Source organism: Haliaeetus albicilla, chromosome 8 (genome assembly GCF_947461875.1).
Source record: "Haliaeetus albicilla chromosome 8, bHalAlb1.1, whole genome shotgun sequence".
NCBI lineage: Eukaryota > Metazoa > Chordata > Aves > Accipitriformes > Accipitridae > Haliaeetus > Haliaeetus albicilla.
The window spans coordinates 33,005,700-33,030,977 of record NC_091490.1 but is presented as its reverse complement, the minus strand read 5'-3'; the positions used below and the strand labels follow the sequence as shown (position 1 = coordinate 33,030,977).

At 45.1% G+C, this 25,278-nt stretch overlaps 1 protein-coding gene across 1 annotated transcript in view; it reads left to right on the top strand.

Annotated features, from left to right (window-relative positions):
- Positions 1–7,239: 7,239 nt before the first annotated feature.
- LAMC1 (laminin subunit gamma 1) overlaps positions 7,240–25,278 on the top strand; it is a 71,134-nt gene continuing 53,095 nt past the window's right edge. The window contains exon 1 of the mRNA XM_069789603.1: positions 7,240–7,765. Coding sequence (XP_069645704.1) covers positions 7,369–7,765 — 397 coding nt within the window. The 5' untranslated portion in view covers positions 7,240–7,368. The remainder of the gene's footprint in view (positions 7,766–25,278) is intronic.

Genomic DNA, 25,278 nt, shown 5'->3' with positions numbered 1-25,278 from the left:
GGGGCATGCTGACAGATGGCCAAGAACAGGCATGGTTATGTATCCCAAAGACAGCTCTGTAGGTCAGACTTCTTGTAGCTCCTCACCATTCACTGTATGCTCCAAGTCATGCGATGAAGAAGCAGCTCTGCCTCAGCTCAGTTCCATGGGGGAGCACAGACAAGTTGCTGAGGATCTTTAGGGGGAAGAACAAGCAGTTGGGGGAGATCAGTGAATCTCCAGATCCCGAAATTACATGCTGGTGTTGCCATCCTCCAGCTGGGCATCCACGTTTAACTCTTCTGGCATAACAACAAATCAAACTGCAGTTTGCTTGTCAAGACAAACTATTTGTTTAGCAGGAGAAACATGAGCTCTGCTCATCCAAACTCTGTCATGGAATCATAGAATCATAGAATGGTTTGAGTTGGAAGGGACCTTTAAAGGTCATCTGGTCCAACTCCCCTGCAATGAGCAGGGACATCTTCAACTAGATCAGGTTGCTCAGAGCTCCATCCAACCTGGCCTTGAATGTTTCCTTGAAGGTCCTCTCCATTAGATGGTTGATCTGACCTTGGGTGATTGGGAAACATGTACTTCCTGTGATGAGATTTCCTTCTGGAAGCAGTCCAAGTGGATTCGAGTCTGCTAGGACTTTTGTCCACAGTTTTTAAAATAACCCTCTCCAATGCTTGGTGAGGCTTGTCAGCTAATAAGCCAGTATCCCTTTTGATTTCTTTCCAGTTATTTTCTGCATCTAACCTGTCTAGTTTGGGTTGTTATGGCTAGAAATGGCTAAAATATGGCTAGCAAGCTATAGCAATCAAACTGTAGAGCAGAAGGAAATCATTAGTTCCCTCTTCCTTCTTTTATGTATGACCATACACAAATGCTACCTACACTACATCTCCAAATTACACACCGATTTTTCTGCAAGTCTTAAACCATGAGTTCAATGCCTAAGAAAGACTTTAGGCTAAAGGCATACAGCATACAAAGCATTGCAGCTTTTACAGGAAAAAGGAAGATCTAGAAAGGAAAAAGAAGATGGAGTTTCCTAGAGACTGTGCTTTTTTTTGTTTGTTTTTGACAAGCAAAGGAAAGTTCATAAAAACTGCTTAAAGAACATTACACTTACAAAGGTGAGCTCTTATAGTGAGGGAGACACTTGAATCAAGGTTGCTCTCAATAGCCATCTTGTATGAAGAAAAGAAGGGTTTTACAACTGATAAAACAGCAACACAATTTACTATTAATAAAATAATGTTCATGGCAAGACCGATTGGCAGACTGTGCTACGAAAAAAGAGGTTGTGACCATAAATGATAGTTAGAAACTAACTGGGAAGAAAATTTCAGCTCTGTTAGCACTGGACAAAAGAAGGTATCCAGCTCTGTTGAAAACAATCTTGGGAATTCTGCTGGAAGGTCAGGAAGGATATTTGTTAAACAACTTCATTGTGGTCACACGGGTCAACACCCTTCATGGTGAGATACCTACGACCACCCCCAACACACACACTACTTTCTGGGATGGCATTTTATCACGCTTGGAAGATAGTTCTACTGGGAATGTTTTACAGTTAGTGTAAACAGCCCCAGCTCATGCATGTGAAGGATTTGCATAGCTATGCAAGTCAGTGAAGAAGAGGGCTCAGACATTATCCAAATGGATCTGGGTAAACAAGTCCTGCTCTTTACAGAGAGAACTTCATCAGCGCATCAGAAACCTAAATATTGCTGGAATTTTTTGGTGGCAGAGCATCCATCAGTGGACCCTGTAGTGCAAGGATGAAGGTGGCACTGAGCCTGAGACTATTCTCAGTGAATTTAGTGTCTCTATACTACAGATGTAATACCATACAGAAAAATATTTAATCAATTCTTCTGGCACACTTTCATCTGTGCAGTGCACTGCTGATGTACTGATTGAGAATGGGAGTGCTAGAAGGGAAGAAGAGAAGTGCTGAGGAACATCTCATCCCCAAGAAGCCCACTGGATGTTTCAAGGCTGAGTGCACCCATCCATGCATGTCCTTTTCCCAACGCCCTCATCAGTGGGCTTTACAAAGGCAGCTGTTCCTGGTGGTATTGGACAGGCGAGTGGAAGTCTGGAAGAGGGGAAGGAAGCATAGTTAGGGCTGGCTTGGGTCCTTATGATGTTACTGCCACGGTCTAACGTAGGCTGCAAGATGTGGTTGCTTAAATTCAGCACAGGACTACACCGCAGAATAAAAAGAGGGAGTAAAGATAAAAGATAAAAATCTTATCTGCTAGGAATCAAAGATTACGAATTCATTTCATATACAACACCAGACACCCATTAACCAAAATGGTTTTTGGTTAAAAGGATGGGCTGTGTTTAAATCCACGATAGGAAGATGAAAAGCTGCACAATCCTTTCATGTTTTGTTTTTGTTTTAGTATATTTCTTCCCAACATTACAGTATTAAGGAGAGAAAATGAGGATACATCCCAGACCCACTTCAGAAAAGAGATAAAATAATCAGCTTATGTCTTTCATTTCTCCTGGGTTTGCAGAAACTTGTAAGAAGCAGATTACCTCTCATGAACAGGTTCAGAGGTCCTTTTTTATTCACCTACCCATTGTTGCTGTACACAATTATTTAGGATAATCTGCAAAAGAGTGACAAAGAAAGTAAAACTTAAACCATTTTATGAAACACCTTCTGCTTTCATGGCTAGTAGCTCTCTTTTTCTGTTCTATTTATAAGATTACAGTAACTTTGTGCTCCCGTAAAATCACGACAGGTATGAATATTTAGTAACTAGTATGGTTCTGTGATTTATTCTGTACTTTTACTGACAGCGGATACCTCAGACATTTAGCAAACTAATTCATGTTCTCTGCACATCTATCCTTGATTGCAGAAGATCTTCTCTAAACAGGATGGCTCTAAACCATATTTTAATATGGAAGTGCATTTCTTATGCATTTGTAACATTAGTCCTAAGCTGCGTTTGTTGCACTGCATGCGGAAAGAGATCGTTTGATCCTTAACCTCATTCCCCCATCTGCAGTTTCTTCCATCTCTGTTGAAATAAAATGCGAGCAGCTTTAACTCTGTGCATCTTTTCTCTCTGGTTTTAGGCATGCCTGTAGGCCATTGCCTGGAGAAACCAAGCTTTGCCATGATTGCCCTTGACACTGAGACTGAAGCAGCACCCAGCTAGTAAGAATGGAACTGAAATCCCACCTTGCATAGCCCAGGGGCATTTTGATCATTTCACTTTGGGCACTAGAAAGATGTGACGGATTGGTCAATTAAATTTGCAGTAGTTTATATGCTTCAGTGGAATGACAGAGATTATCCCAGCTGGGACTGAGTCAAAATATTTAATCCAACTTGGTAAAAGAAAGTTTTCAACCAAGACAGAAAAACAAGTAAGCCTAAAGCTTGGCTTTTATCTTCATAAAAAGAAACGCTTTAGAGCAGGTTTTTTTCTTCTGTGTTCCCCAATGCACTACTGGAGACTGCAGTGTCATTTCTTTTTGCATCCACCTGTAAAAGCACCTGAATTTTGTCACCTAGCCTTTCTGAATTTTGACTCTTTTGCATGGACTCTTTCGGGAATCTGCTGACTCGCTTGCTTTCTTTTAAGTGTTTTTGGTTATTGGGTGGCCGGGGAGTGGATGTCTGCTGCAATTACCGTTGTTTTGATTGCATCCACTGAGAAAAGTGGTAGGGCCTGCGGGAAGCCCCTGTGTGACAGAGGGCAGGGCAGGAAACTGCTGGAAACTTCTTCTTACATTGCCCAAACCAGCCAGACTGTGACAAGTGACATTTCTTAAAGTTGCTTGGGTGGCTTGTCTGGTGGCTGATAACTCTGTAAGGCTGATGGTGAGCACAGGGCTTTTCTGTCCTGTATTTTTTAGCGTAAACTGACATATATGTACTTGTAATGAAATGTTTGGGTGTGCAGCAGTTTTCATTTGGGGATCCTCAAGCTATCTATTTACTTTAATTAGCAAATGTGGGTTGTTTGTCTCTGTGGGGGTTACTTTTATCAACCTGTTTTAATAATTGACACCCACTGAGCAACCAAGCTCCACTATCACAGTCTGAAACTTCTGAGCAGTTTTCCTTAGTGTATGCACTCAAATTTTGTCTGTGAACAAATGCTGATGCTAAATCGGTATGGGAAGACTGAAAATCAAAGTGCTTGCTGCCCTCTGATGCTTACTAAAAACATTCTGGACCTCATAAGCCCCAAATGGGTCAAATGTCTTAGTGCATAGGTGTGTTAGCACTTAAATTGAGCTACTGTAGAAGGACAGAGACTAACTGTGCTCTTATTATTTCAAATTGCTTGTGGGCGTGCACCACATTGTTGCAATTTTTTTATTATCAAAAGGAAAGAAAATCCTGCTTTTCTTCTTCTTTTTTTTTTTTTTTCTAGAAGAGGTCTATTCACAGAGAGAGACTGCCAACCTTGGGAGTTCTGGCCTTCTGAAAGCTGACAGAATTTCCTGTATGAGTTGCTTTTATAAAGGCTGTTTCCTCTCAGGTTTTTATGTCGCTTTTCCTTTTTTGCATTTCTTCTCTTTGTTCTTACTCTCTCCCCGCTTGTTCTCATTCATTTAAGCTGATCTGTGTACTTCAAAAAAGAATTGAAGTAATAATATGCTGATGTCTACAGTTAAGTTTATATATTTAAGTTCTTCCCTGACCACCTCTTTATTAAATAGAAAGCAAATTTTCTTGAGGCTTGATTTCATTGTGATTAGCACAATTTGGGGCAGTAAGTGCTTGAAGACTTGCACCTGCTTTTGAAGCAGCAGCCATGTCATTTTTTCACCGTCGTTTCATTATGCCCATGCTAAGCCCACCATAGTCACAAACCTTATCCACAATTATTATTCTTATTTTGCAGATGGTTAACTGAAAGTTTCGTTGTTGTGCCCATCCTATCTATCAAACAGTACTTCCTTCCTTTCAGGCCACTCCTGCTGCACAGGATGACTCACTCCGCTTCCTGGGAGTTTCCAGTCGTAAGAATTTTTATTGACCAAGGTATATTTACAATTATTCACCCCTGTAAGCATTGCAAAGTTAGAGAAGTTATCTGGGTTCTGTGCTTTTAAGACATAGTTATTTTACATGAGGATGCTTTTTTCTGTGTTGGAAAGGAAATGGGTTTATGGGGAATATACACTGCAATGCTTTGATAGGGTATTTCAGCAGGTAAGACATTAAAAGGTCATGTATTTATCGGGATATGAGGTTTAGTTCTGGTTTTAGTTAGATGAGCACAGGTTTACCGAATGAGATCTGACTGCATCACTCTATCTGTACTAGTACTTTAAACGTGTGTCAAAGATGAAATTGCAGTTACGAGTATGAAGTGGATTTTGATGGCAAATATCAGCAGATATCTCTTTCCCAGGATTTCTTTGTTAGAATTAGTAACCTGCAAATGACAGAAGGGCTTCATGTAAGGATGTAAGGGCTTCATGTTGAGGATGGTCCTACACACATATTTTAAAATGTTGGAAATGATTAGTTAAAAAGCTCAAGCAAATTATTGTTTTTAGATACTAAACCTGAATATCTTTAAACCCCAGAATTTTGCATTAAGCTGAACTTTTTTCTCATTATCCATGGGAACCTCCCACATGTGGACAGACGATCCCATTGCTCCACTGAGTGGGATTTATGGCAATACTCTCTGATCCTGCTCAGAGATCTTGCCCCCTTCTCACCTCCATCCTAATACCTCCCTCCCTTCCATCAATCTGCTCCATGTGGCTTCCTGGTCTCTTGTTCCTTATTGCCTGCCCTGACGTGTCCACTCTCAACTGCAGGCATCAGATAGGCTGTTACCGAACCTGAGAAGCTCCATCAGCACACTGTTTCCACAGCTTCTGCCTTGATGGCATCAGGTCAGCATCGCTTTCATAGCAGCCGACTTGTTTTCAGAAACTGAGGAAAAGGGGGGGAAGCGGCAGAAATCAAACTTTCCGCTGGACATGTGTAACTCCAGCCTGAACAACAGCAATGCAGCGATGACTTTGTAACACACCTGCGTCCCTTCTGTGGGTGCTGGGGGTGTCCAGGGGACTCTCAGCACAGAGGCTATCTCATCACGGCCAGGTAAATACTCTGTTGGGGAGGCAAAAAGAGGAATCACTGCACCAATGTGTAGCACCAAACTTAGTAACAACATCTACCAGCAGCAGGAAAATCCACAGGCTTTCTTAGGAGTATGTGCTGTGGGGACTTTGTGAACAGTTTGACAGAGGCTCTCAAGGCAAGAAGCGAAGGGTCAGCTTCTACAGGATACATGTGTTTACTTTAAAACAAGAAAGTGCATCTTTTTCCCAGAACAGGCTGTATTTTTTCTTTCAGCCACAGGCTGCATTCAGACTTCCTCAGAATATAACCAACAGCGAGTTTACAAAGCCTTTGCTTGACTCTCCTATCAATTTCTATCTCGACGAGTAGTTTCCTGTTTCCTGAGCAGGCTTCTGGAGGCACTTTCTCCTGTAAAAGCAGTTTTGGCTTTACATGATTCCTGGATTTTACACAATTAATCTTTGCACAGTTCCTCAACCTGAGAAGTCACAGGGAGATCTTATTTAAGGTGATAGCTAAAAATCGTAACCCAGTCTTTGGCCAGCTCTGACAGAGCTGATGCCTCTAAGCAGTGCAGAGATCTGGATTTAGATACAAAATGAGTTCATTAAAAATCAAAGAGGCTGAGGTGGCAACACGGGTGCCCCTCAGACCCACTTTCAGGCCTGTGCCCTCGAAAGGCACAAGACCAACCAGGTTCAGGACGGTCCAGCTGGCAAAGCACAATCAATTTTCTCACATTTCTCGAGAAACTTGATCCCTCCCCCCCCCCGAAAAGCCTTTAAAAGAAAGAACCGGGTGGCTTCTCTTCAATCCTGACAGGGCAGAGGCGGGGGGTGGGGGCGGGGGGGGCACTCCCGCCCGCGACAGGCAACGCCAACGGTGCCGCGAGGGAGATTCCCGCCCTCCACCTCCGCCAGCCCTGTCACGGGGGCGTCGCCCCTCCCGCGCGACCACCGGCAGCCGAGCCGCCCGCTGCGGCGCAGGCAGGCGGAGGGCGGGAAACGAGCGTTTCTCCTCCGGGCGGACCCCGCCGCCGGCGTCGCCCCTTTAAGCTCGCGCATTCCGGGAGGAGGGGGAGGCTCCCGGCCTGCCCCGCGCCGGCAGCCCCGCCCCCGGCCGCGCGCGCCGCCTCGCCTCGCTTCGCCTCGCCCGGGCCGGGCCCATCCCATCCGAGCCCGCGGCCAGGCGCGAGAGCGGCGGCAGCCAGCGAAGGAGCGAGCGAGCCAGCCAGCCCCTCCGCCGGCCCGCGCCGCTCGGCCAGCCCCTCCGCCGCCGCGGCCGCAAGCGCCATGGGGGGCGGCGGCGAGCGCCGGGCGCGGGCGTTGTGGCTGACGGTCCTGTGGCTGTGGTTGCCCGGCCGGTGCGGCGGCGCCATGGACGAGTGCGCGGAGGAGCGGAGCGGTCGCCCTCAGCGCTGCATGCCCGAGTTCGTCAACGCCGCGTTCAACGCCACGGTGCTGGCCACCCACACGTGCGGGACGCCGGCCGAGGAGTACTGCGTACAGACCGGCGTCACCGGCGTCACCCAGTCCTGCCACCTCTGCGACGCCGCCCAGCCCCACCTGCGCCACGGCGCCGCCTTCCTCACCGACTACAACAGCCCGGCCGACGCCACCTGGTGGCAGAGCCGCACCATGCTGGCCGGCGTGCAGCACCCCACCGCCGTCAACCTCACCCTCCACCTGGGTAAGGGACGCCCCCCCGGCCCTTCCCCTCCTGAGGGGAAAGGGGCGCCAAAGGCGGCGGCGGGCTCAGGAACCGCCTTGCGCCCGGCTTTGTGGGGTCCGGTTGACGAAAGCCGGTCGTAACGAGGGCCCCGGGAGCGGGGCGGGAGGGGTGGCGAGTGGCGGAAGCGGGTTTGGGGGGGGGGGTAAACGGGCCGGCCGCGCTGGATCCCGGCTGGGCTCGCTTTGGCCCGCGCAAAGGCTCGGCTGCGGCGCGGGCCGTCTCGGCGCAGGGGTCGGTCCTGCGGGGCGGCACGCAGGCTCTTCGTTTTCCCTCAGGACAACGGCCACGGCTGCCAAACAGTGCTTTAGGAACTCGGATTCCGGCCTTCTCCCGCGGAGGCAAAGCGAAAAGGAGTATCGCAAGGGGTTGCTCCCTTGCGGTCTGCGTGGGTCGCGCTGTCGGTTCGTGAGACGAGCGCTGCGAGGGGCGGAGGTCGCGGTGGTGCGGGGCGTGCCCAGCCAGGCTCACCCCCTGCGCCGGGAAGCTCGGGCCCTGGGGTCTTCCGGGCAGCGGGCTTGGCATTCAGGTGGGAGAGGTCGGCTGGAAGAGCGGCCAGCGCTGCAGGAAGACCTGCGTGTGTGTGCGAGGGCACATCTGCTCTGCATCCTTATACTGGGGCAGCACTGTCCTTGAAGTACTGGGCGGGTTAGGTTTGTCGGAAGGCAGCCCGCGTTGCTGCAGAACCCGTAACATCGAGCCAAAAAAAGGAGAAGGGGAATTTTCTGATTAAATGGCATTCCCAGAGGTTCCTTCGGGATAAAGTATTTTAGCGCTCGCTTTGGTTTGCGGACAAGCTTTTCTTTTCCTCTGTTCATTCAGTTATTTTAGCTGTTGTGACATGGAGGAAGGCTGATTGTTTAGAACTGGAAGACAAGCCAGCCAACGGAAAGTTAAAACCACAGCTTATATCTTCATGTCATTAAATAAAGTAAAAATTAAAAAAAGGTCCACCGTAACCATTCACAGTTTCTAATAAAGAGCAGCTGTTGAACCTTAAGTTTAGCTTCAGTAATGTGTCTTGCTTTCAGTGTAATTAAGGGGAAAAAATATTGCATTAGGGTCAGGGAGCTGGATCTTGGGTTTCGCAACTAGAGGACAGGTTGTGTGAAAGCTCCCACCCATGTTCGTGAGATGGAGATGATGGCGCTGAGTCTGGTACCAGGGGTCACCTGCAGACCGCATCCGTCTGCCCTGGCAGCTGGGAGCATCTCACTGCCCTAAAGTGTTTCTTTGCGTTAGAAGCTTCAAAATAAATATACCAGTGTATATAATTGTTAGGCTAAGGGGAGGTAGTTACTAAGGCCTCTTTATCTTTTTTTATTTATTTTTTTTTTTTACATTGGGAATTTTTTATTCAGGACACCTGGAAAAAACAGTAAGCTAAGATTTGATCTCAACTTCTTTTTTTAATAGAAATCATTATAACTCTTCATTATCAACGTAAAACTTTGTTTATAGGCAAGTCTGTATTATTGTTGTCCTTGACTCTATGCACCTGTCTGTATAGGGATGTTCTTTGAAAAATATTTTTTTCCAATGTACTGGAGCAAACAGTGGGCTGTGTCTAGGGCTTTGAGAAAAGTGCATGTTTGTTTGATGAAAACAACTGCATCTTTAAAATACTGTAGCATTGCAACATGATCGTTGTCAGTCACTTGGGTTTCAGGTTTGTTTGCAGGCTTTTGTAGCTTTGTGAATTTGCTCTGGCATATTTTTAGACTAGCGTACAACTTTTAAGCAGAAGCTGCCTGGCTGACTTTCGGGTCTCTGAAGGTATTTTTTAATTTGTTTTTTTCCAGTTAGGTTTTTGGGTGGGGTATTTGTAGTCTAAAGCCTTTTAAGAATCAGAAGCTTGTTATGGGCATGGTGGTGGTGGCAGGAGTTAGCTTAATGCTTTGCTATTAGTTGTCTTAAAACTATCTGTGCACATGCTGTGCAAGCAGTAAATATTCCTGTGTGACTTTGTATGCGTTGCTGAGTTCATTGCAGGTTGAAGAACTGCTGAGTACCAAAAAAGTGCCATGTTAGTCTCAAATGCCCCAGACCCCTCTGCAACATTGCTCTGCTCTGCTTTCCTGAAGACTTCAAACTATCTTTGTTTGCGTGAGCTGTTGGGTGCTGTGTTTGGATTCTGTGTGCCCGCAGGCTGTCCCCCACGGCACACCATGGTCTGCGGGACACTTAATTATCGACATCAGTAGGACGTAAAGGCATTCTGGGACACAAAGCCCTTTTATGCAGTTAGTTCTGCATGATCTTTGAGGATTAGGCTGTGTGCTTTAACCCATATCCTTGTTTGATGCTGCAGTCACCTTTCTTTCTAAAAGCACTGGTATCCCAAATGGTTAGCGCTGCTTTGCACCCATTCAGGACCGGCAGCATTGGCTCCAGGCTTTCAGCATGCATATGCCACCCTGAGCTCAGTTTTTGGCAGTTTGGGATGTCTTGATTAACATTGAGTGATGTTTGGCCTGTGTAGACCAGTGTAACGTTTCAGAGGAGCCTGGTCACAAGAACTGTGGGTCTGTTGCCAACATGTGAATGTGGGTTTCTTTGAATCTTCTTATAACCTGCAGTTCAAAACAAGTTTAAAAACCTTTAGTTTTGGGACTAGATGCTAGCAAAGAGCCTGACGCAGAAAAAAACCCAGCGTTATTTTAGTTGAAGGCTTGGATTGCAGGAGTGTTGGGAAAGGAGATATGTGCCTAGAAGTTCGGGTGCTTCCTGGGGACAGGGGAATTGAGGTAATTACCAGTCCCTGCACAAGGAGCCTCTGGAATTATAAAAGCTGTTTCTCTTTGTATGAGAGGGTATTAAGACCCCCTAAGTAAGAGTCCTCCCCTGAGAGGCTTGGAGACATGAGTTTGCAGCTGTAAATCAGGAGAAGGGGGTAGTTGAACCTGTTTGCAGGGTGGTGTCTGGGTAATTAGGCTAGTGGGTGAGAGGAGGGGAGAGCACTGCTGTCCTTTCTTTCACTCTTCTTAAAAGTATCCCTTTACTTCCCTCATTTTCCTGTTCTCAGGTTGAATTATTTCTAATTTAGACTTGACCTAACCGTCTTTTTTTTCCCAATGCTGCCCTCCCCCCATGTTCCTGTATATTCCAGGAATAAGAGACTTTGGGGCAGCAGTGCCAGCTTTTAAATAGAAGATGGAAGCTGAGGCATTATGGTATGTAGTTGCCTGCCTTTTCTGAAGCCAGAGCGTCACGTTATTTTTACAGCCTGTGCCATTCGCTTCTACTGGGAGTGTTGGGATAGTTCTGGCATCTCCCCAGCCCTTTGTTTGCATATGTTTTAGCACAGCTTTGCTATTTAGACCTGTAGTGCACCAAAACAAAGCTGTGTGTTAAAGATGCACCTTTGAACACTGGAAGAAGGGGAAAAGAAATAGCGTGGAGGTACATAGAGTATTTTTGGTGCTGGGTGGTGTTGCTGGGCAAAGGCTTGTCTTTTTTCAGATGTATCTTTTTTCAGAGCAGATTCCTTCTTCTTCTTTTTGCAGCTCTAACTTCTGTGTGCTTTCTGTTGTTTCTACTGTTTCTAAACCTTTTTTAATCCACTCCTACATGTGCGTCCCGGTTCCCTTCCCAACTGGCCCTGCTAGAGCCACCTCTCATTTTTCCCCACCACTTTTACTCTGCCTGGATCTGCTCAATTTCAGCTATCGTGATCCCAGTGTTTTGTTCCTCGGACAAAGAGGCAGCATCCTCAGCACGCTGGTGGCTATTTCATGGTGGTGGGGTGGCCCCATCTCCACTGAGAGCAGCCGTGCTTTTATCAACAGCCTGCAAGCTAGGAGCAGTCTGGTTTGGCTTTCCCAGTGTGGATGACTGCCTGCTGCATCTCAGCAGGGATGGTGTCCAGGAGATGTGCTTGACCGATGATGCCGGTGGCCTCAGCTGTGAATTCAGGACTATCTGGTAGGCAGGAAAGACCAATTCCTACCTATTCTCTCATTGCCTAGGAAGAGGAGCCAGCATTTGGTCCTGGAAGGCAGTCCTCTGCTAGCCTGCCTTTCAAGAAGAAAAATGAAATTGCTGGTTGCCTTCATTAAAAACATGTCAGCTGTGTTTGTGGGCATGGACTGTAGTTAGAGCTAAGTGTTCCTGCTCTTGAATTCTGAAATTGCTACTGCAGACCAGCTTAGAAACCCATGTCACCAAGCTGGATGGTATCTTGTGTGTATAAAATAAAGAAAAACTTGTAAAAGCTGCTGGTTGTTAGGAGAAATGGACTGCCTGTCTCCTTCACCTCCCCCTTTTCTAACTGCTCAGTCCTTTATTTGGCTTTGAGGAGAGCAGTGATGCTTGGTTATATATACTTTGTCCGTGAAGCGTAGTTTGGGGTATGACTGCCATTTGAAGGCATTTACGAGGAAACCTAGGCAAGATGCCAGTTCTTATGTTCAGCCTTGGCTTGATTTGCCAGTTGTTTGTAGCAGATGAGGTTTTGGGGGTTTTGTTTGGTGTGGTGTTTTTTGTTTTTTTTTTTTTTTTTTAAGTACAGAAAAGCAGCTTTGGCTATAAAATGTGCCTTAAGTACATAGTTTATGCCACTGGGATGCAATCAGTTGCTTTGTTTCATTTAGCACAGCAGAGTGATGCCCTTAGTTTGTTGGTTATCCTCTTAAAACTTTACGAGGCTGCGGTTCGTTGCCTTCCTAGGGAACCACTGCGAAACCAACTGCGAACAAGCACGTGAAGTTTTGCATAGCGTAGCTGCAATTTAAAAGCTCTGAGAAATGGTAATTAATGTGTTGGGAAAGTGTTTCCGGCACTTAAGCTGGTGTTACAGAGTGTGTTGGGAAGCCCTCGAAGACGTGTTGAGCCTGGGCTGGGAAGGGCCAGCCCTGTGCCGCAGTGGCTTTACCGTGGTATTTGCGGAGCCCTGGGGGGGACTCTATTTTAGTTGGTCTTGCAAAGGCTTGATTTACATTTTGCAGGTTTCAACACGAGTAGTTAAGAGATCAGGGCTTTTAATGGCCAGCAGTTGTTCAGTGCAGTTATATAAAGTTGCTTTAAAGCTCTTTATCGCTTCCTGCATACCTTTTAAATTCCCAGGTTTTCTCCAACTCCTCTGTTCTGCCTCTTTCTTGGGATGCTGATGCCACTGTGTGATGCCTTTGGGAATACTATACATGGCAGAGCGCTTATTTTGGGGGATGGAAAGAGCTGGGATTGTGTGGCATTTTGCTGCAAAACCAGCTGCTATTTTGGTGCTTGCCCTGAGCTGCTAGAAGGATTAATCGCTGGTTTTGATGCAGTCAAGTAGTTGCTTTTGTAGGTTTAAACCTTGGAAATTGTCACTTGCTGCTCAGAGTTGTTAGCTTACCAAAAAGTTTCTGGCTTATTCAGTAGCATTAGGTAGCATTTCTTTTATAGCCCGAGGCTTCGGGAGGGTCTCCCAACCTCTCGGAGCCTGCAAGTGAAAATCCCAGGCTGCTGCTTCCCACAGAAATGGAAAACGGGGTTGCTCTGCAAACAACAACATGTAGAGAAAATAATTTCCAGCGCAGATGGATGGGATGGGAAACTCAGATCTCTAGTTCACCGTAATTCTTAAAAACAGGACTCTGAGTGTTGTCCTTAATCATATAATCCTTGTCAGACTGAGACCTCCTGTTTGTGTCCTCTGGGCCCTAATTCATCATTTACCGCCACTGGTGATGCTGTGCTGAGTGATTTCATGCAGGCTCACCGTCTGGCTCTGTTTTCTACCTGTGGGTTAGCTGGGATATGAGGTCTGGCGTGTTAAACTGAATTAGTTGCATCTAACGTCACTGTCTCTGGTTCGTAATAACCTTTGGAAGCTCAGCCTGGGGCTGTGGCCCCTCTTGTAAGCTCCTGCCTGAGAAGAACCGTTTCAGCCTGCTTTTACAAGTCTCTTAACCATGAAATCTTGCTTATTGGTGGCTACCACTGTGTGTTTTGATCAGAAAGTAAAATGTTTCATAGTTTCCCAATAAATTGCAGAAATCTTGCGGGGTCTGTTGTCCTGCCGCACAAACAAGAGGGTATTGGTTTTTTTCCCTCCAGGTACAGAGTAGCCCTGTGTGTCGCAAATCAAGCTTTACAGGCTTTAAGTGAGGGATGAATGTGGATGCCTGTGTTGATGACCTGTGGCATCACTAGCTGTGTTTAAAACTCTTCAATATTAGGACAATCTCTTAACGCTAAGTCATCTGCAAAGGAGCTACCTGGGATCACTCCTGTGGTCTGCAGCATCCCTTGAGTAGCATTGGGTTTTTAGCAGTGTGCTGGTATGATGGTGATGTTGGCTGTCACATCAGCATTGACAAGAGGTTCAGGACAGCTGGTAACGAAGCAACTGTGCCATGAAATTAGAGAGCTGCTTGCTACTGGTAGACATGTACAGTTGTTGAATGGGACTGGGAATATTAAGATGAGAGGCTGCCTTTCATAGCCTGCCAGACTGCAGGTGCAAGCTGCTGTTAGCCTTTGTGGGGTGTGTTAGGTACTTCTGAGGTAAAACATAATGATTTCTCAGAGTTTTTCTGATGTAGAAGCTTGGGAAATGGTGGAAACTCATCAACTGTAAAAAGGATCTGCAATGGCAAGGTAATTTAAATTTAAGAAAACATAAATGAGCCTCAGTCTTTAATCTTTTTTCTACCAGTCCAGCCCTATTTGAGAGATCTTTTACAAAAAAAAAAAAAAACCAAAACCCCAACCAACCCCCTTATATATTATTCAGTGATCTTCAGCATTTTGTTTTGAAACTGGGTGGCAAAGCGCTTCTTGTTTCCATGCTTCTACTTGTTTTAGATATTCCAGTGTGATAGTCATCAAAGAGCTGTTTCCAGTGGTAATCATGCCTGCAGTTCTGATACAACACAGCTGTGTTCAGTAATGGAGAATTTAAAAATTTCCTCTTTTAGAAATAGTATCCAAAAACTATTATTGGGTTTTTTTTCTTTGGTAGGTAAGCTAGTACCATCTTGTACATGGGAGGTAGATTTCCAGATAGCTTGAGGGTTTATTTGTACGGTTGGTTTGGGGGTTTGTTGTTTTTGTGGGGGAAGAGGCAGATTTTTAAGGCACTTGTAGAGATGCTGTATTGAGATCTTGCAAAGACCCAGGGTTTGTGGGTTATTGGGTCAGCTTTCTGTAACGGTCTCATCTCTGTTGCAGACTTCAGTGTGCTTGGAGAGCTGCTTATCTGACTTTGGCTTTTGAGTGGGTCCTGTGTTATACATGAGGACAAGGTAATTCTCTAATTCATCCTCAGGGGCTTGAGATGCTCCTGTTGGAAGATCAGGGTACAGCATTATTAAATGACTTCAGGCATGGCAGCTGGCCTCTACCAATGGCCTGAAGTGGAAAGGAGGAAGGCTTGGCCCTTGCATTGCTCTTAAACCTTTGTAATGGAAAGATCAGCTGTGACTGAGGTGTCTCTTAAAAAAAAATCCCTAAAACCTACCAAACATCAAAACCTGCTCAGTGACAGGGGTTGTTCTTCCCCAGCATATGTGTGTTCAAGCAGGCAGTGGCTGACTGCATGTGGTAGCCCTTGGCTTGCCAGTGGGTTGCTCGAAATGCTCCTTCCTTCCGGTGCTCCAGGGCTGAGGGAGTGCTGAGGAGTTTGGGGTTGGCACCAGCCCAGTTCTAAGCACTCTGCTTTCATCTTGTGAGTTTTTTTCAAGGTCTGCTTTATAGCTCAACCTGCTCGGCATCAGAAAAGACCTCGTTCCCACCTCAGTGAGCTGCTGCTTGTGCAGCATGTTGCACGAGTCGGTTTAGGTGTTTGGGGGGGGGTGGGGGGTGGGGAAGGAGGATATCAAGGATCCTGAACTGATGTTGATTTTTTTTTTTAATATTTTATTCCTCTTCCCTGTATATTTTGTTTCAGGAAAGTGAATCTTTCTAATCTTCTTTGAATTAAAAGATAATGTGTCTCAGTCTTTAAGCAGATGGTCACATTGAACCTCTTGAAGAGGGACAAATGGGCTGTTTTCTTGGTACTTTCTTATGCCGTACTTACAAGGTTGTGGAGTGTAAGCTACATGCTCTGAGAGGTGCAGTTTCTGTTGGGAGCGTCTCTTACTGAGATTAGTGGAATGAAAAATTAGTCCCTTCTGGGAAAAACTACCATCAGATGCTTCTTGCTATCACAGTGTTAAGTGGGACTGTTTGACCAAGTAAAAAGAAAATATTCTCGTCCTAGGACTTCTGTGGTCCGCTTCTGATTATCATGATTATTTATAGTCCTTTCATCTGCAGTCCTTTACATGCTCCCATCCGGTGGGATTTTGCAGTGGGATTTTCTTCCCGGCAGCTTGTGGGGCTGGTCCCTGGGGAGCAGCCGTTGAGAGGCTGCCCTGCCTGCTGCCCTTGCCCTCCCAGCTTCTGAAAAAATGTGGTTTATTTGTGGGGACCTGGTGTGTCTCCCTCTGCCCTGCCTCCTGGCTGCAGTGGTCGGGGTGCAGGGGTTGGCCCAGCAACATACTTTTATTTTGTTATAGGGGCTGATGCTTTCCTTCCAGCTGCTGCTTTCTCTGCTTTTGCTAGCTGCCTTCACAGGTCTCATGGGTCCTGCTATCCTGGCTGGAGTAATGCAGGACAAGTGGTTTCTTAACACAGAATCAGCTGCCTCATGAACTAGTTAAGAAGCTGATGCTTAAGGCTGTGGTTGCTCTAAGCTTGCAGACCTCCTGTTTGCTTTACTTGTGTTTTCTGGCCCCTCTCCCTTTCTTCTCCTTTCTGAAGTTCCTTGCAGCCTGCTTGGGCTTCACCTCCCTTCTGCTCCTGTTTCCCTGGTACTGAGATGTTCCTGGTCTGTGCAATGTGGGAAGGTTCCTCTCTCCCCAGGATAGGGTTGTTCAGCTGAGATCTCCCCGCACTTCTGGTCCCAGCAGTAGCCTCTCAGCCTGCCTGGGTAGCATTGCAGATGCCCCCCTGTGCTAGCTGCTTTATACATGTCTTCAGATAAGAGGCTGGCAGTTTTCACTTTGGTCAGATTCTGGCGGTGCTCAGATGAGAGGTACAATGCAAATTCACAATTTTTAAATGCTTAGTATTATTCTGTAGTTTTCCCTCTTGCACACGCTAAGGTTTGGGGTGGGAGGAAGCCTCTTATCAAAGGACAGTAACAAGTTTTTCTGAGTTGAAGCCATTATTCTGTCATTAAAACTAATGTTTCTCACTGCTGATTCCCAGCAGGGTTATGAAGAAAATATACAAAGTGTGGAGTGAAGAGATTTGGGGCTGTGGGGATGCAGTGGCTGCTGCGTGGGCCAGTGCTGCTGCCAAGGTGAAACGTGAACTCTAAATATTAAAGTGATGTCCTGCCATCATCATGTGGTGTCTATTTAATGAAATCTAGTATTCTCCCTACTTTGCCTCCCAGCCTGCTCCCTCCCCTGTCTCCCCTCTGCTGGGACTGCTGGCAGAGCTGTGAGGGGTGCTTGGGACTGGAATGGCTCTTCCGTCTCCTCTGTCCATGCTCTGCAGGCATGAGTTAAGTGGTTAAATTACTGGCATTACACGAGTCACCACTCTTATGCTTTCTAAACAGAGTGACTCTGCATACATCCGTATGTGCACACTGCCCCATTCTCACATCCTCCTTCCAGCTGGTGGTCCCTGGTTGCAGGGGAGCAAGCAGGGCCATCCCTGGTGCCTCCACCATCGAGGCAGCTAAACCTGAGTTGTTTATGGAACAATGTGCAGATTATTTTGGAAGTAATGATACAGAGATGAGCTTTTCCAAGAGCTTCATAGCACTCTTAGGAAATAAGGGCCTTTTATACTTTTATCATGACTATTATGAGAAAGTGTATTTAGTGCTGTCCATTTCTTTTTGGTAATTTGAAAACATTGCAAGTAGGTTGTTGTGGTGCTGGAGTCCCAGACTTCTGGTTAAGAAGGGAAACTTGTGGTTTTCATGAAGGATTGATATTTCAAATCATGGTAAATACCTCTAGGAAACAATTAATTGACAGACAGAACTATAGCTCTGAAACCATTGTTCTCTTGCAAGTGACCTTAGTTGTTATTGTCTGTCAGTTTCCCCAAAAGGCAGGAATAAACAATGCCTTTTTCCTTTTCCAGAATTGAATTTCTTTAAATTGGAGAGTCAAGGCTATTGAGTGACGAAAAAGTTGCTAGAATTCACCAACGTAGATGATGAGCGAGCATCTAGCTGAAAGTCTGCGAGATGAGACCATATTGCTCATCTGTTGCTGGCAAGCAGGCAGGGATAGCAGTTGTGGGTTTTGGTCAACTTAAGGTATTTTTTCTCTGCCACAGATTTCCTTGTAGCCTAATTTTTCTGTACTGTAGCAGCTGTGTCAGGAGAAGCCTGTAATTACTTGGAAGATGCTGGAAGGGCTGTAAATGCTGAACTTGGGGCACCCCTTGCACCTCAGGCTGGTTCTGTCTGTTTCCTGGCAGATTGCCACCAGTCTTTATTTGGGTATAGAGTGCACAATTTCATGAAAAATTATCCAAGAGGCATGCTTGAAAGACCTTTAACTTCGTATCCACTGATATGTTTTAGAAATCTCTAGGAAAATGTGTTTGTCTGCAGCTCTGAAAGTACATGGGTAGTACTGGGGAAGTATATCAGAAGATTCCCAAAGTTGGGGTTGTTGCCTTTCTGTGCTTTGATTGTCTGTGAGTTCAAGCAAAAACATGGCAGTAACAATCCTGTGTGTTGTTTTTTTTTTTTTATGACAAGTCATGTTTTACTCCTAATTGACAGCACCTACCCCTGGTGTCCGAAATTTGCTTGGAGCAGCTGTGATGCAGCTGCGGCATTGACTGCTCATGAGTATTGCACTCATCAGCAGTGGTTGAGAGCTTTGGTTACAGCCCCTTATAAAACTCTTATTTGTATCAGGGAATGAGCTGGACTGGCTTTGTGGTGCACTTAAAGTAGTCAGCTTTAGTCTCTTTGTACTTTCTTATTCACCAAATTAATTGTTAATTAACCAAAGATTTGGATGCACAGTTAGAACAGTGCTGTGGTCTGGGCTGTTGACACTCATCTTTGCCTGGATGGTGTCGCTACCTGTTACGTGGAAGAGGTTACAACTTCTTATAGGAAGCTCAATTCTTCCTGTTGCAAAACTCGTACAAAATATGTCGTCTCAATAATTTGTCTGAGAATTAATCGCCTTTTTCATGTCATCCATACAGTCTGTTTTGCAACTCCAGGCCTGTGGCATGTTCTTTCATGAAATGTGTGGTAGAAAATTAACATGCTGCTCTGGCAGATGGGAGGGACCCTGTCTCTCAGCCTTTCTGTCCCCCAAGTCCCACTTTTTTTTATTATTTTTTTTTTTATTGCTCCCACCCCTAAAATGTCAACATTAACTTGTAAACAGTGGGAGGGAATGAAACGTGTTTTGTAAAGGGTGATCCCATTGGTGGGAGTAGTATTGAGTGCTTATACAGGGTATAGAGAGGGGTAGTGGGAAGAGAGGTGGTTCAGCAAAACGAATACAGTTTGGAGTTGTTAATCTGTGTCATTAGCACTGTGTACCAGAAAGTTTAAACTATGCCTGGCTAAATCGCATGAGTCTTTGAAATTCACAGCAGTGCTGGCAGCCCCGCTGGCTTTTGTCCTTCCTGCAAGCACACAGCTGCTTGGTCTGGGCATCCCCGTGTGCTCGGCATCCCCACTGCTTCCTCTGGTCCCGCCGCAGAAAGCTGCTCACGGCTTTGGGGAAACCACAAGAGACCAGCTGGAAGAAACCTCAAGAAAATGAGTTGGTGTTGCCATTGGACCGTGGAGGATGTGAAAGTGTGGAGTGTTCGGTTCACGTCTCTGCTCTCTGTGCGTAATTAGTGTAACATGGGAAAACTTTATCACCCCCCTCTGAGGAGTGATGCGTGTCCAGACTTGCTTAAGAAATTTGCTGGTAATAGTCCAAAATGCAAACAGAGCGTGTGTTCTTGTAGCTGTATGTGGTCTGCAGGAATGCTTGCTTTGTTCAGGTAGCTGTGCCGGCAGCTCAAGGGAGGCTGATCTTAAAACATACACTTGAAATCTAGCAGCTTTTGCTTTTCTCCTGCTGATGTTTTAAAGCCAGCTTTCAGCACAGGTAACTCAGTAGAAAAGGTAATGGATTGCAAAAGGTTTTGATTGGAAAGTAGGCATGGAGCCTGTGAAAGGTGTTTTATATGTAGCAGTTACTCATCAAGTTACATGATGCTTGGCTACCCTTGGGAAGGAAATGGCAGTTGCTTCAGGTGGTGGGTACTACAGGGTGTCTTGCCAGGTCTAAAATAAGGACAGCCTCACTGGGCTCTTAAAAAAAAAAAAATAAAAAAAAAAAATCTATGGTGGCTTTCTGACTGTCCTGTTCCTTGAGGTAGGTGCTAAGACCACTTCTTTATCCTTGCATATGCCTGCAGAGATGAAAGACAAGAGCCTCCATGACAAGTGATGATGGTTTTGCATATTGTGGAGTAGAACGTCATACTCTTTCTATCATAGAGTTAATCATTAATTAAGTAAGTTCTGGTAGCAGAGACTTGCTTTGAAGTGTAAAGAAGCATTTGTAGTTAAAGTGTGTAACTCCTAGCTCTGTGCTTTTTTGGTTTTTTTTGCATCCTTGAGAAAGGTGTGTTTAAAGATTTTGAAGGGGAGGATCCTTATCCTTTTGGAAAAGATTACTGGTCATTCTGAATCAGCAATTAAAAAGGGATTAATAAATAATTAGTAAGGCACTCCTGGAGCATCTTCCATCAACCGTGCCTAAACATGCCACTTCATTTCTTTGAAGAATGTTACCAAGGTAAAACAACCAAATCACCATTAAACTTCTTCCTTTCAATACTTAAAGGGGGCCTATAAGAAAGATGGGGACAGACTTTTTAGCAGGGCCCATAGTGATAGGACAAGGGGTAATGGTTTTCAACTAAAGGAGTGTAGATTCAGACTAGATATAAGAAAAATTTTTTTATGGTGATGGTGGTGAAACACTGGAACAGATTGCTCAGAGAGGTTGTAGATGCCTCATCTCTGCAAATGTTCAAGGTCAGGTTACACAGGGTTTTGAACAACCTGATCTAGTTGAAGATGTCATTGCTCATGGCAGGGGAGCTGGGCTAGGTGACCTTTAACGGTCCCTTCCAAACCAAACTATTTTATGATTCTCCAAAGTAAAGCATAAGCCATAAGGATGAACAGTAGGAAGCTCAGGCTTTCTGGTCTGGACTTGACTTAATGGACAGTAGTCAGGAGGTGCTCAAGTACCTGCTGTGTATCTCTCTACTGTTTTCATCTTGTGCATCTGCTGCTTCCCCTCTTTCCTCTTCCACCAGCCCCAAGGCTTTCATGCTGACAGTCCTGTGTTTTGTGATCAGTTACTGTGACAACAGATCACAAGGCAGAAGACTTTTGCGTGTGTGAATTTCAGAATAGCTGTCGTGCAGCTCAGTGGGGTGCTTAAAATTTGGGAGGCAAGGAATGAAGGTGTTGCTTCACAGTCTCTGAAGCTACACTGGCATCTCTCAGCCCTGCCCACTTCACTGCAGCTGGGGGCAAGGGATCATGCAGCCCTTGGCTGGTTGTTTCAGCTTGTGTGATTAAGTCCCAGCAGCTAATTTGATGGAAGGATAACCTTTTGGTGGCCTTGGTGATACTGGGGTGTGTCCAGGGCCTTGTAAGTGCTGGTTGGTGGGAAGGAGACACCGGGGATGCACAACCCGGGGATGGGGGACAGACTACACCAGTTGCAGCCAATTTCGAGAACACCCTACAACTTTTTTTTAGAAGGACCTTTGTGATAAGATGAACTCAAAGTGAGAACTTCAGACTATGGGAAGCTACTGTGAGCTCTGAAAGCTTAGACTTTTGTAACAGGAAGGAAATGAGCAATCTGAAATTTCCTTGCGCATGGATGCAGCTCATTAGTTGAAGTAAGAAACCTGACACAAAGATTGAGAGATTAGATGGCATTTCTGGGGGAGGATTTTCATGGAGAAGACATTCATGTATGTGTTTGAGTTAAAAAACCCGAATTATTGTAGAGTTTTTACTATATGCAAAATATCTTTATTTGGAGATTCAGCTGTCCTAGCTTGTTTTAGCTGACTTTGCATAAGTAGTAATAATGAGATTTGTTTTTTTTTAAATTAATAACCCGTTAAAATAAGTGGGCAAACTGATACTTATGTAGCTGTTTGAGTATCCTGGAAGCAGATTCAAGGGCAATAGATTGATCTATAGTGGATAAATCACTTGATAAACAGTCCACTTCTTTGTCTTTTTTAAAGCTTTTAATCACAAAGAATTATAAAAAAAGATCAATATGAAACTAAATCTGATTTTCATAAGTGATGCTGAAGATTAAGATGGTGCATCCCAATGCAATTAAATTTATAGGCTTACTCATTTTAGAATTAATAACACCATAATGACTAGCTTTTCTCTTTATGGGCTTGGAGTTCCCATAGTGACGGATGAGATAGAGCCCATAAAGGACTCTTGTGCCGCTGATATTACTTGCATATCTAGGAGTTAAACATATGCCGAAGGAGAGAAGGAGGCTGAAGTGTCTCAGTGATTTGGGTTAATTGCTAGAACAGCTCCTGCTGAAATATTGTACTTTATGTGTCAGGTTGGCTGGGCTGACGCTGCGTCAGCATTTCTTTTGTTAAAAAGCTTCCTGAGATGAGAAGTTGGCATATGCTTCTCCTAGAAGGAGGTTTTCCTGCAAGTTGTCTGCCACCTGTACAGAGCTGTAGAGCTGTTCTTCCAGCAAACAGTGTCAACTGATGAATGGTGATGAATCTTTGTAGAATATAAATATAAAAATGGTTATGCCTTCTGTTTTTAGGGACAAAAAAAGTGCTCTTTGGTCCTGCAAATGAACTGTATTCATTAGCTCTAAGGAGAGGTGTGTGGGGTGGTTTTGTTTTTTTTTTAACACAACTTTCACCTACTTGCTTAATCTGCGGGTGCCTGGAGGAATAGAAAACGAGTTCAGCATACCTGAGGGATTTTCTTGCAGAGGTCTCAGTTTAGTATGTGTCCTGCCCACACAGAGATAAAGATGAGCAAGAAAACCCCTAGAGCAATGCATTTTTGCATGGGTATGCAGCAGTTCCTGCCCAGGCGACTCATGCTGGAAGGATCCAGCCCATCTGCCAGCCTAGAGCTGCCTCTGATGTGCTGGGAAGAGGTATGGTGATCACCAGTGGGGTGTACAGGTTGTGGGAGTCCTCGGGCAGAGCATGCATCGAGGTAATTTCTATTTTAATCCTGCAAGGGATGTATAGGCAGTGATGCCTGAAGGCAGAGCATAGGGACAGATGCTCTTCTGTCAGATTACTGAAAGCTCCTTTGCGAGTGCAGGCACAGTTTTGTAGTGCAACTTTATCCATCCTCCTCCCCTCCCATTTGGGGGAAGGGGGGTGAGTAGTCAACTCCCTCCTCCCCAGATAATGCTTGAAAGCTGTCCAAAATGGGCTTGGTTTCAGAAGTAGTGTGAAGTCACTGGAGTACGCAAGCTGCACAGTCCTGCTGGGGGTTTTGGAGTGCACAGCCCTTCTTTCCTGCTGGGAGAGAGACTGAAAAACCTCTGGGTCATTTTATTTTTGATGCTAAATGCATAGTTTCTTTCCAGTGCAGCAAGTTTGTGACTGTTTTGGAGCACGGTGTCTTCAGCCTGAACACAAGCCGAATCCTGCCAGCAAGGCAAGCAAAGGCTTGTTCGCTAAAGATAGCGTGCCCACGTGTACATAGTCCAGGGGTTTTTTAAGGCGCTCTGTCAGAGCTCAGATTTACAGTGTGATCGTAGGCATCCTAAAGAAAATTAAGGGATCAGATACATCTAATGAATAACGAGCTATTTAAGGTCAACTTTATAGCACCTATTCTCTGCGGCAGCCATACCAGATGACACTCCATTACACAAGCATATTGTGCATCAACCTTTGCATCAGATTCAACCCTGTCATGTGCTGTTGTGCTCCCAGGTGATCAGGCATCAGTTTTTGGCATCTCTCCTGTCTCTGAGGCTGGTATATGTTGGTAATTCAGTAATCCGTGCAACACGGATTGAGCTGCCTAAGGTTATAGCTTGTGCTTGTGTTAATCAGGCTGGCCCTGAAAATGTTTGTTCAACTCTCTCTTTTAGTTATGCTTCCTTTCAGTTTATTAAATAGCTATCCTTTGCATGGATGGAAAATGTTAAAAATAGAAGTGTTCAAGGCAGGGCTATTGTGTTGGTGTTGACAGGTTCCCTGGAAGCTGAAGCATGCCTTGTATTTTAAGAAGCACCAGGTTTTGGAAGGGGTTGCTCTCTGTCCTCTTGACCCCTCACTGAGGAGCTGCTCTTCTGAGCTAAGAAGAGACTGTCTTTTGGATAAATTAGGTTTTAGTGTGCTACCATTCACTAGGTAGTGTGATTATTACAAATAATAGACTGAGCTTGGGATTTCTGAAGAATTGTTGCCTTTTGTAATTAAGAGGCACCAAATGCAAAGCTAGTCGGTAAAAGAACCTGAAGTAATATCTAATAGACCATTTGCTTTTTGGTACAATTCTTATCTCTACTAAAGATCTCTTTTATTTTTTTTTCATTGTCCTATTGCTGTGCAATGAAGCCCATATATATAAGGGAATAAAGCACAAGTGATGATACAGAGGAAGTAATGACACTGTACTGATCTGTACCGTGCAGCACATAAGTAAGTTTCTGCAATTTCCCTCTCCCCAGTAGTTGTAACCACTATAAAAATAAAATTATTTTTTTCAGGACCCCTAACTTTGCCAAGCTTGCCCCAAACCAAAGGCAGGCTTTTCAGAAGAGAAGGCAAAGGCATGCAGGACCTTTATTTGGTGGGATTCTGTAACTATGGAGCTGTGTCCCCAAATATAAACCTAAATCATGAGCATCTCTGGCCATCGTGGTTGCGGAGATGAACTTCCAAATGTAAATAGTGTGTGAAATGATGGAGAGCAATTTCCTGAGCATTCTGTCTCAAGTTGGCTTCTTTATAGTAGCAGTCAGCTGTTGGTATCTGCATCTTGTCATCACGGAAATCTAATGGTGACCACACAGATTTTATTGTGCTGTTGCTGATGGTGTTAGCAGACACACAGGCTTATCTTAAGCCTGCACAATGCTTGCCAGGTATTATTCTGTATCCAACTGTCTCTTGGGCAGCTGTGAAAGTCATCTGTAACTTGTGTGTAACTGCAGTTCTGCAGGAAACTGGGACATAGGACAAATGTAAGGGAAAGGTAAGAAGCTGTGGGGTGGTTTTTTTGGGGTGGGTTTTTTATTAGTTTTCCTAAAATGGTAGGAATAAGGGAGAGTTTTGTTGAAGTTCAGGTTTTTGCAATGTAGCAGTTATTCTCTTCTTCCTTTGCACTGCACAGATTTTGATTTTTTTTTTCTCTCCTCTCCTCATGTGATTAGGATTCCCCCTGGTTTAGTAGGATCATCTAATCTTCAAGACCCAGCCCAGCAGGGGAATGTGTACTTTGATAA